The sequence below is a fragment of the Astatotilapia calliptera genome, chromosome 14 (assembly GCF_964374335.1).
Source record: "Astatotilapia calliptera chromosome 14, fAstCal68.1, whole genome shotgun sequence".
NCBI classification, from domain to species: Eukaryota; Metazoa; Chordata; class Actinopteri; order Cichliformes; family Cichlidae; genus Astatotilapia; species Astatotilapia calliptera.
Window position 1 is genome coordinate 32,505,223 of NC_137435.1, and position 12,555 is coordinate 32,517,777.

Below are 12,555 nucleotides of genomic sequence, written 5' to 3' on the forward strand. Positions count from 1 at the left end.
TTTAAGTTACACGCTGGTATGTCACTGGATGCTGTCACATATATGATACTGGCATGATATGGTTCCACTGGTCCACCGAGACTGAGACCTAACCCATCACCCCAAACAGTTGTGGCTGATGGCTGACTCAACCTGAGTCTGGTTTTGCCAGAGTTTTCTCCTTGTTATAAATGGGAGTTTTTCCGTCCCACTGTTGCCAAGTACTTGTTGTTTGGTGCTATATAAATATAATTGAATTGAAAGTAATTGAATTAAGATAGAAAGGTCACTGAAAATTTATATAAAGCTGCTTTGAATAGACCTGTGATGCAACATTTCTGGCCCAATAGAACGACAGTGCCCCAATCCATCGGACCTGAAAAGTCTCTGAATGGTTTGATGAGTGTGAAAATCATGGAAATCATATGATACAGCCTGTGCAGTCACCAGATCTCAACTCAGCTGAACATTTATGAAAGATTTGATCCCGGGGGTAAACAGTACCATAAACCATATCATCAAAACACCAGTATGTCTTTAAACAGTGTTTTCCAATGTTTCCAAGTAGGTTACCAGATACTTGGCCCAACAAGCAGTATAGCACAGATTAAGTCAAAGCATAGTTGTTTTTTTGTTTTTGTTTTTTAACATTGATAGTGATGACATAAGCAAAAAAGATGCTGACATTTATGCACACATAAAGCTGCGGCATCTAGCCCTCTGCTGGACTGACACGGTGCTGCTGGAGGCTTTTACACAGCTGTTTCTGAAAAGCAAATGTGCAAAAGATACTGACCACTATAATACACAATCTATATTTATCAGAGACAGCATTTAATTATGTGTGTGCATTATGGGTGTGTGAGAGTATTTAAATATAGTAGTGAGTAACAGCCAGTGCTGCTGTGAGTTTTATTTACTTGGACACACCTACAGCTTTTGGAAGATAAAATGAAACTTTAATGATCCCTGTAACCAAACTGGGTCACTGCGGCACAAGACAGTGTTGGAAACTGGGTATAAAAATGGATACAAATCAGTCAATTTGACACAACATTGTTGATTTCAGCTTGCGGAACATGATTGTGAACAATGAGATGTGTCGGATAACAGCAGGAGGACTTCCACAATGGAAATTTAAAAAAACAAATACAAACAAATTGTAGAAGATATGACAATATGCAAATGATTACCTAGCCAAAAAATTAAAAATGCTGATTTGGACATATTAAGTCACAGAAAGTATAGAAAAGGTGCAGAGTGCTCGTCACGGTGAACGTCACGCTGGTGTGGAATGAGTGGAAATGTGCCTATATGGATTTTCCCACCTGTCTTTGACACAGTGACCTTTTGATGTTGCGTTTTTACAGTGTGGTCCAGTGTAGAGAGCGTGGATGGAGCGGGGGGGTGCAGGGGGCGGCAGAGGGAGGGAGCTGTGCATACGCCATATATGGGCACACCACCGACTCTGCATCGCTATTGGCTGCGGGTCTTATGCAGCTGCTTGTCAACAAGATGGCCTTCCTCATCTCGTCGTTTTGACACTGATTATTTTGGTATCCCCGAGAACATACCGTAAAAGCTTGTGTCACTTCTAAATAGATAGTGGTCGAGCGGCTGTTGATATTCCTAACAAGGCCTACAGTCAGCTAGACTGTGTCCAGAGAGCTGACAAGCACGCCATCCTCGTTGGCTGCCACTACTAAGACAAGGTTGATAAATAGAAAGTAGCTGCTGGCTAATGACGACGTTAGCCTGTGAGTGAGCTAGCTTAGCTACGTGGACACGGATAGTTAACTCGTGTCACCTGCATTTGACCAGACAGACTGGTTGGAGCGAAATTCAGCGAGGAGACACTTGTCATCGACAGCCTGTTGGTTAAGAAGGTTGTCTGCTTCAGTTAAAACCACTGAGGTAAGCCAGCTGCCAAAATACAACGCTCGGGGTCTTTTTTTAAAAAAAAAATCGTAGCTTGCTAGCAAGCGCTGTCATGTTATTATGCAGGTAAGTTGTGCTATTCAGCTAGCAACCTTGGTAGCTACTAACCGACCTGTTTGCTATGTGCGACTACTCATTAATAATCTATATGAAGTATTCAAGTCTGTAGAAGATTTTTTAGGTTACCCTCGACGTTAGGTTATGTTAATTATTAAAGTGTTGGAAACTTGGCCAATAAGGTGATGGGAATTTTTACGTTACTATGCCGCTGTGTAAGCTAACTGTTTGCTACTTTCTCAGCCAGCTACTGGATTCCCAAAGACATTGAGATGATAACGAGCATCAAATGATTACAATAATAACAACAACAAATAAGAGTATTTGTTTCTGGATGGTGTTTTGTGATGCCACACTTGTTGGTTGAGAGTGTGGAGAGGTTGGCAGTATTTCAGCTAGTTTTCGGAGTTGTTTGGTTACCTTAAACACAACTAGGAAAGGTAAGGGATAACCTGCAGGCCTCCGAGAGCGTAGACTAAATACTCCGTGGCACAAATATCTAGATGTATGCACTGCGATAGAAAATAAAATAAACTTCTCTTTCGTATAATGTTGTTTGTTTATAAGCCCATATGAAGAAGTCTAAAGGAAATCTGTTTTTGTGACTGTAGCTTAATACTCTATTTTAAAAAGTCAATCTTACACGGAGTTCAGTTTGATGTGATTTTGTTTGCGAGTGTTTGATTTGCCCTCCTCCTTTCAGATGTTCAGTTGGATAACACTGTTGACACAGTGGCCTTTGTGATTGAATCAAAACTTGCATCACAGTCTAATTTGTGATGTTTCAGCACAAACGTGCAGACACACACAGACGCAGTGAGTCCTGCAGTCTACTCAGCCACACTCCCCAGGTGTCCAGACAGAAAGCCTGCTCTCACGTAATGTTCCTGGGCAGACTGCTGGAGCAGTGCGCTCTGCCCTATTGTTGTGTTGACAGTTTGCAGCAAAGCTGGCCTGCTGGCTGCTCGTCTGTTGCATTGTCTTCATGCAGGGAGGGAGATTGAGCTAAGGCTTTTTGGCATGCTTGGGTCCCATCATTCGTCAGCTTTTGCCCGTCTGGCTGAAATGCTGTGAAAAAGAGAGCGGGAGAGCTAGAGGGTGGTTGGAAGGAGTTTGAGTTACTCTCACTCAGTGTTATTCAGGCTGACTTCTTTGCAAAGATGGCATTAGACCAGGAGCTGACAGTCTTAAAGGGAAAAACAGCAACACCATCTTAAGTTAAATGCTTTGGTTCAGCATCTGCTAATCCGCCTCGTTAAACCTTAAATTAGAGTTTACAGGGATGTAGTACACTGTGTGTTCAGAACTGTGCTCACCTGGTGAGAGTGAAACTGCTCTTCATTTGTATAGGGAAATGAGTCCCTCCAGCAGAAATGGAGTTTTGATGTAAAAGGTCAAACCTGCAAATTTGTTCTAACAGCAGGATTTTGCGAGCAAATAAATACCTTTTTATATGTGTTGTGTGGAGCTATATTGTGTAAAACATTTGCTTTTGCAGTTGTGTAGTTGACATTTCTTCAGTAGGCTTCAGTAGCACCATCATTGCATGAGATGGGGCAGTAGCTCATATTGTCCATGTCATACGTGGTGTTTGCATCTAGGCTGTGGAGTTCGGTGTGTACTTTCTACATGCGCTAAGTCATTATTGTTGTTTTTATTCTTTTTTGTTTATTTGGCAGTTTGTGTATGTAAACGCACAGTTAAATAAATTGGTGGTATCAGTCGCTACATTTGTTGGGACAGGTTTGGAGGGATTAGTTTGTTACAGGATGCGTAAACCCAAGCTTTTATTCGCAGCAACTGGCTCTAATGAATAGGGAATAACTTTCAATTGCTGGTCAGTCTAGTACAAAATATTATAACTGAAAGAGAAATTAATCTCCAGCTTTGTCTAGCTTTGTATAAAAACAAAACAGGAGTACACCTTCTCTCACACATGCTCTTTATGTGCAGACCTCAAGTATACACAAGTCCACGCATATACGTTTGTTTGTTTGTTTGTTTGTTTGTTTTTTTTGAGCAAACTGATTTTAAGATGAATTTTTAATCATCATATTTATCCTGTTAGTTTTTACAAACATGGCTAAATAAACCAACATACAACTTGCTATTCACAAAGTTCATTACAAATATTACAAATAACATATTGTGAATTTAGGTTTATTAGACAGCTGCTGCTGCTTCTTATTCTTGTGGTGGTGATAATTATTGAGGATGGCTTGTAGTGAGTGCTATAAATAGCTGCAGCAGTATATATTGGTGTGCTTTTCTTGTATAAATTGATGTGCTTTTGCCTCTCATTAGTAGTGTGGCAAAAAGACTACTTTTAAAGCTAAAAATAGGTGTATAGCACAGCCAATAACATTTGAGATTTATACATTTTTACATCTTGATCCACAGCATAACAGAATAAATGTGTAAGTTCTTTTCTTTGTGCATACTCATAGTTGAGTTGTGAATAAATTTTTATGAGTGTTCTGCATTGTACTGCAGTGCACTGTAATGTGGCTTAATAACACAAATGTAGACTCAGAAGGGCAATAATCATGGGGCATGATCATTTGAGGATGTTGAAATACGATTCAGTGTGTCATTTGCAGTTTGTGTCACAATTGTTACACCCCTGGAATAGTTAAGATGACAGGTTAACTTCAGAGTTTCATAATTGACTAAATCACCGTCATAACGAAATGAATCACCTTCATATCTCTATGATGTCTCCTTAAAGGAAGAGTTAAACTGGTCAAACAACTAATGCGTTGTCATTTAAATGTATACTTATTTAGCATACACAGACTGGAAATTGCTGTTCACCTGGGCTGTCTGGTTGCATTCGTGTTCTGATGTACTATTAGTCAGTCATCTGACAACAGATGCAAGGAGTTATGCAATATCAGTGGAGCTGCCTGTTAAGCTTTATGGAAACGGAGAATACAGTGAGTGAATACAGAGAGCAGGAAGTAAAAGAATAGACTTGCTAAAACCCAGAGGAGCAACCTGGCTGAGTCCCACTGCTTGCCAGATTTTCATAGAACTGAGCAGTTTTGTTCTTTGCCAGTGCCAACACATCCACGAATAGAGAAAGAGGGTTTTCTCCAACCTTCTTTTAATTCTGTTTTTTGTTAGTTTCCTTATAGGTAGGAAAGTACAAGGAAAATACAAAAATAAAAATGTGACTGTTTTTTGTTTTTGTTGGTTGTGTGTGGGGTTTTTTGTATTTAAAAAATGTTTTTAGATTTTTATTTTTTATTTGCCATTTTTATATTTACAGGAATGTAGGTGCTATAAAGTCTGGTCTGCAGTTTAAAGTGGCTGATGTGTTGCGTGTGAGAGACTTCATAATAGATTGCTGCTGTGGGCAGGCATTCTCTCTTCTGACCCCTCTTGTTATGCCATCCAGTAAGGTATGAAAGATGGATTGCTTGCAGTGAGAATAGGGAGAGAGAAATGGATAAAAAGGAGGCCGAGAATAAAAGCGTTCAATAGACATCTGTAAGGGGTCGTGGAGCGAGGCAGGAAAAAGGGCTCGCTAGCTTCTTTTTCTTTTTTTTATATTCCTCACAACAGTATAATCTCAGCTCTTAGCCGTGTTGTTGCTGTGTGATTATAGAGGAAGCGTTTGAATTGGTTCACCACACTGTGTGGGTGGTGTTTGGTTTTTGCACCTCTCTGAGCTATTCCATTAGTCCAAATGTACAAAGCACCACCTATCCAGTGTGTCAGACGAGAGGCACAACCAACGAAAATGGAAAGCAGGGTTTGGTAAAAAACAGTCATACAGTAAACAGGTCTTCAATTAGCTGTGTTATCAGGCAAGGTAGGTTCGAGAACTGCCAACCACTCTAGTTTATGTGATCCATTAAAACACACCCTGTATGAACTTACATGGCCATTTCTCCTTAGCAGTTGGGATTACAATACATAGATGATCACCAGCTTTTGCACAGTGCCAACTTGTTCTATCTGGGAATATTTATTATGGCCTGTAGTAGAATAATGTCCCCTGTCACCCTTTCTAAGAATGGGTGGAGGAAATCGCAAGAAACATTAATCATAACTGAATGAAAAAGGGTGGATGCAACCTCAGGAGAACAGTGTATGACGTAGATGAACTTCAGCACCAAACGGGTACTGTAGCAGTCAATCAAAAGTTAAACACAGAAAGTTAATTACAGATAAACAAAACTGCTTTTTGTGAAAACCTCACTGGAGCGAGATCTGAGCAGACACGCCACACAAGAAGCAAGAGAGGGCTCAGTTGTTGATATCATTTATAGTATGACAACTAGACATGTCAACATGGTGTTCAACACAGCGAGCAGTTGTTACTGCTGTTGTCTCATCTTGCCATGGCTGTAAAAACTTCTCATGCAGTGTAGGGCTGTCACAAACGATTATTTTGATAGTCAACTAGTCACCGATTATTTTTGCGATTAGTCGACTAATCAGATCCTGCGTCCATTGGGCGTAAAACGTACAGCTTATTGCACCAGCATGCGTCTGCTCTTATATATCGTTATTACTCTTCAATCCTACTTATTCTTGCGTCTTTTGGGATCTTACAAAGCTTCAAACGACATGTTAACTATTAGATTAGTCGACTAATCTTTAGAGTCTTCACATTATTTATATAGGGGTCAGGATGTCCCCGTCAACATAGTCTGACAGTCGTTTTTAATAAAATATTGCCATGAACGAATCAAACATGATTCAAACTACATTTAAGCTGGGGTGGGTGGTCAGTTTTTACATCTGTATTTCTGTGGTTACATTCAGGTCTGCTTTAACAGTTTAAACATATTGCTTACGACTGACAGATGAGGTGTAATTATTCAAGCTGTTCTCAGATGTCATGGACACTTTCAGGTTAGCAGTGTGCCGAACATGTTGCTCTGTTGCCACTTGTTCTTTAAGTGTGCCGGCACGTTCCTGGCAGTCCATACAGCTGGCATAGCTGCTGATGCAAAGCATGCTGGGTGGACTAAAGGCTTTCCCTCTTAGCCTGCAGCATACGCTCCTTGGAAGGGAGAAAAGGGTGAGGACAGGGAAAAGGACTACAACAGTTTCACTACTAACCCGCCTTCTCTGCTGTTTGCTAAAAATAGATCCATCATATGCCTGCATGCTCCTCCCTGTTTTGCCTTCTATTAAGTCCTCTTTGAAGCCTGGAGATGCAGAGGGAGCGGGGGAGAGAGAGGAGCGTCCATTTGGCTCTTTTGTGTTCTGTCTTTCATCCCTTTCATCTGCAGGCCACAGACCCCAAACCTGAAATGGAATCCCTTTAATTCGATTTTAGAGGCTCCAAAGCAAGTGAGATGATCTTGGTGCACAGTAGCAAATGTAACCGCTTAATCAGGTTTGGCCAGAGTAGGAGGCAGACCAGTTGTGATTAGTCCAACAGCAGTAGGATGATTGTTCTGTTCTCACCCCTTTAGCGGCGCTGAATGTGAACTCTGTGAATACTTCACAGCAGCTGTTGAGGACAGCCCTAGTTGGCCATTGATTATCTGACTTGATCTCAGCACTGATGAACACTGGCGAACTGCAGTTTAACTTTTTCTCTTCTTCTTTCCTCTTCTACTTCCTTTTCCCTCTATCCTGTCGTTGTAGGTTGTATGCCCAGCGCCCATCAGGTTGGCTCTAGGACAGGGAGCCGACAATGAGAGCTCCGGGTGTTTGCTGGCCAGTGTAGATGCCGATATGCCACGGTGGTCCGCATCCTGATGGACCGAGACACCTTCTCCCACATCCGGCTGTGGTGCCCACGCCCCTTTGGCACCTACTCCCAGAACAAAGCTAGGAATCCAGGCTCAGGGGGGAGTGGTGGAGGTAGTGGTGGTGTGGCAGGGTCCCCCTCCCTCTGCAAGTCTGAGCCCTCTTCAGGTGCCAGAAATGAAGATGTAGGGATGATAGTGGGGGTGCAGGAGCAGAATGGAGAAGAGGAGGGTGTGGGTTCAGAGAACACTCCACCTGAACCTGAGCTTGACTCCAGCTCCCTCACACAGAACCAAGCCACTCAACCCCCTTCAGCCCCTCCTACACCACCCTCCTCTGGGTCCCAGATGGAAGATGGCCGTGTTTTGTTAGACACCTGGTATGTTATTAAGCCAGGTAATACCAAGGAGAAGATTGCCTTCTTTGTTGCGCACCAGTTCAGTGGAGCTGGACAGCCTAGACCCAGTGCAATGAAGGTAAGGAGGTGAAACCGTAAAGAAGTATTGTATTTATTTATTTTGTAGTTATATAATTGTTTTTGTAAGATATTTTAGTTAGAATTGAGACAAAGACCTAAATGCATTTTTTTTTTTTTTTTTTTTTTTTTAAACAGGTCAAAGGTAACTGGGCGACTGACTGCAGTAAAGCCAAAAGGCGGAGGCGATGTTCATCCTATGACCCTCCAACACGCTCCCAAGCTTCAGAGTCACTTCTCAGCAATGACCCCTCCCTTACACCTCCCAGCCCTGATGAACCACAGCTGGGAGGGGTGAATGAAACGGACCTGCTTTCAGTCGCAGAGATGGTTGCCTTGGTTGAGCAGAGGACTGCCATGGCCCTTCAAGGGATTGTGGGTGTTCATGGTAACCAACACCACCACCAGCCCTCTATTACCACACAGAGCCCGGGCCTTACCCACCACCAGCACACTCTCCTGCGGGGCACAGTGTCAGACCCCTCTCCTATGGTTTTTGTGTCAGACAGTTCCAGTGGTCAACCCTCCAAAGAGGTCCAGAAGTCGTCGTCTCCCATCCAGACAGACCAGCAGCTTGAGGAGCAGCAGCAGGAGTCATTCAGGGTTGCCCAGGCCATTGCGCACTTTGAGTCCCAGAACCTGGAGAATCAGCTTCATCTGGGCCCTGGTTCTGGAATAGAGTCCTGTAATCAAGACAGGGGAAGGGAGTGTAGGAGAGGAGGTGAGTCTGGTACGGTAACACCTCCTCCACCCCCCAGCCACAGTCATGGTGAGGTTAGGATAGCTTTCAGAGTGTCAAATCTGGACCCACGGTCTCAACTGGAGCCAGCTGGCAGGTCCCGCTGTATGTTTATGAGCTGTGGTGGTGGGAGTAATCAGGCAGCAGCCAGGGCCAAAGAGAAAATTACCTGTGACCTATACCAGCTTGTCAGTCCCTCATCAAGAGACCCTAGTAGTCTGCTGCTTGCTGCCACAACTGCTACCCCGAAACCAGATGGAGACCTCCATCACCCTGACAGGCCGGCCTGTGGCAGCCCAGACCCAACCCAGGAGCTCTCTTCTGGGGAGAAGAAGGCTGTAGGTGTAGGAAGGGAGCGAGTGACTGGTTTCCATGTGGAGGTGGTGGTGACAGGTGCTGTGGATCAGTGTGTGTTTTATGGCAAGGACAGTACAGAGAATGTGCAGGAGGAGACTGTATGTTTTGCTATGCCTAATGGGGGAGGGGGCAGTGGGGGTGTTGGAAACTCTACTGATCCCTCATGTGACGATCCCCCTCCTGGACAGCTCTTTTTCCTTCAGCCCCCTCGGGCTGAGGAGGAGGATGTAAAAGGAACGGGCCCTGTCAGTGGGTCAGGAATGTGCTCTTTGGACTGCGCCAACAACAACAGTCCTGGGGCAGGGGTGGCAGTGGGCTCAGGGGAGCGGGCGACCCGACCAGACTCTCCTAGCGTTGGAGAAGACTGTTCAGACCCTTCACTGTGTCGCCTCTACCGTCATGTTTCCCATGACTTCCTGGAGATCCGCTTTCAGATTCAGCGACTCCTTGAACCTCGACAGTACATGCTACTGCTCCCTGACCACATCATGGTCAACATCTTCAGCTACCTGCCAACGCGCTCGCTGGCAGCCCTCAAGTGCACCTGCCACTACTTCAAGGTATTGATTGAGACATATGGGGTGCGGGCTGTGGATTCACGGTGGAATCAAGACCCTCTCTATAGAGATGACCCCTGCAAGCAGTGTAAGCGACAATATGAGCGCGGGGATGTTTCTTTGTGCCGTTGGCACCCCAAACCTTACCACCATGACCTGCCTTATGGACGTTCCTACTGGATGTGCTGCCGGCGTACAGATAAGGACACGCCAGGCTGCCGTGTTGGACTCCATGATAACAACTGGGTCCAGCAGCCTGCTGATGGCTCTCAACCCATCCGCACCAAGCGGGAAGACAGAAGGGAGGAAGCTAGGTAGAGAAGAAAGGGCACACCTCACATATACCAACTCTCATCTCATTCTGTGCACCTCCTTCTTTCCCACTCTCATCTGATCAGAGGACAAACAGGAACAGAGAGGATCAGCACTCCAGGACTGTTTTGTTTTTCTTTGCTGCAGCACTCCTTCCTCATACCTGCCCTCAGTAGGAGGTGTTTCAGTGGTAAAGAAGGAAGAGAGGTGTGTCACTCTCCTTGCCTTGTTTGTTTTTGTTTTTTGAAGCCCTCCAGAATCCCTCTCTCCCCCACTGTGCTCCAGAGTGGTCACTTTGAAAAGTTTCCATACCAGGGTTGGGTCCCCTACTGCTGCTGTTATTCAACCCTTTTTCTGCCTCTTAATCATTCGGGTTCTTGTCTAACTCTGCACATGGTTGTTAGGTAATACATGTGAAAACTTTGCAGTGTATTTGATTGAGATTAGCATTCATAAAGTGACGCATAAAAATGTAATGCCCTAGAGCCTGCTTATTATTATTATTATTATTATTATTATTATTATTCCCAGAACTTGTTCTATGTTTCTGTGTCGTATCACAAACTTCCATGTTTGCTGTACAATGGTGCTTCAAGGAATGAGCTGTACCGAGTCCAACAGATGTAAAACTTTTCAGTGGTGGAATGTTCAGCATTAATATAGAAATGTGATTGTATAAAGCAAACTTGATTTTTTTTCTTTTCCGTTGTACAAGGTTGCCATTTGTACCTGTCCTGCACCATGCATTTCTATTTTCTGAATGTGCTGTAATGTTGTACATGTCGATCAGTCCCCTGATAATGCTGCTGAAATCATTGCCTGTGTCACTGATGTTAATTCTGAAATAGCCATTGGTTAATTACAGGCACAGTCTCTGCACACTGGCTGAGACTGAGATTTTGGGGCCGTGTCATAGTTTCAGATTGGACCCCCTAACCTTGCTGACCAGCCATAAAGAGGAGCCACTGAGAACTTTCTGGTTTACAGAGAATCATGGGAGATGAACCTGATTAAGTTCAGGGGGATTGAATTGGGGGGGGAGAAACTTGATGTCACTTTGGAAAGGCCTGATGTCACTTTTGTATGGTTTGATTGACTTGGTTGTTTGCCGTTTTTTTGTTTTTATTTTTTTGTTTTCTTTTGCTGTTTTTTGGGTGTGCGTGTGTGCGTGTGAGTGTCAGTGTCAGATTGTTTGCTGTTGTATTTGCTTTTATTTTGAGGACTGAGTTCTCCCTGTACCAGTCTGTCACCCTACTCAACCTGCAAAGATTTATTTTTAAGTATTCTATGTTTGTTTTAACCCCTAGCTCTCTTCCTTTCTTCCACCCCCTCCGTCCTCCGATCTGGCAGAGGGCAGTGTTTGCCAAAGCTGTCATTCATGCTTTGAAGTGGGTTAAACCAACTACCACACGCCGCAGAAACTCTCTACACCAGCTTCCAGCCTTAAAAGCCCCCCTACCTCTTACCCACCCTGCAGGAGACTGAGGCATCAGATACCTCACAGATGATCAAGAGTATTGGGAGTCGCACAGGACCCTGTAAGTGGCTAGATTTCAGATGCTCAACAGACTTCATTCAGCTCTTCTGGATCCACCCAAAACTCTTAGAGTGGGAGTGTAAGATGAACAGTGCCTGGTGACTGCTCTGACTCTCCATTCTTAGGGAGGGGAAACAAAAAGCCTCCGCCTTTCTCTCTCTTGCTTTTACACTCCCAGACCCCCCCCCCTCCCCCCTCCCCACAAGCTGACAGACTGGACATTAAAGAACTGATGTGATGAATGATGCTGAAACTCTGCATGGAGATGGGAAGGTGGTTGGATAGTTATGGGAGACCTCTGTGGGTTCCAGATGTGTACAATGCTCATGGGAAATATCTGCTTAAATAAAAACAAGTGATGATTAAAACTGGAAATCGGAATCACTACCTGGTTTGTGTGGTGTCTCAACAGCCAAGTTACGATTACAAGTCAATCTGTGTCCCTGCCTATTTATGGAGTAATATTAGAGCCGACTCGATTATTGGACACAATACAAACCACCTTTTTCCTTCCCTTGAAACTGCTTTTAACGGAAAAACGGGAATGAAGATGGGCACAGTATGAGCACACATGTTGTTGGGTGGTATAAAGCAACTCCAAACTTTCCACTGATTTTCTTTTTTTTTTTTTTTTTTTTTTTGAGACGGTTTTAGAGGAGGTTAGAAAAATCTTTAGGCTTTATTGAGTTAACTTCTATTAGAATTCAATCTTCACACCTTTCGAGATCGACCTGTGATTGAATCACGATGTAACCGTATACAGTAATGGCATTTTAACCTTATAAAGCATTTTTCAGACTGTGCATTACATATGCTTTTTAAAACTGGACAAAAGTAGAGAAGGACCATGCTGTGTCAGAATGCAGCATGGTTGTATATTTGCACGTGC

General features: G+C 43.8%; 1 protein-coding gene across 1 annotated transcript; it reads left to right on the plus strand.

Moving 5' to 3' along the window:
• Window positions 1-1,431: 1,431 nt before the first annotated feature.
• On the plus strand, window positions 1,432-10,830 carry fbxo46 (F-box protein 46). The gene is made up of 3 exons (XM_026191820.2): window positions 1,432-1,893; window positions 7,585-8,165; window positions 8,303-10,830. The coding sequence occupies exons 2-3, from the start codon at window positions 7,698-7,700 to the stop codon at window positions 10,133-10,135; spliced, it is 2,301 nt and encodes a 766-aa protein (XP_026047605.2). The 5' UTR covers window positions 1,432-1,893; window positions 7,585-7,697; the 3' UTR covers window positions 10,136-10,830.
• Window positions 10,831-12,555: the final 1,725 nt, after the last annotated feature.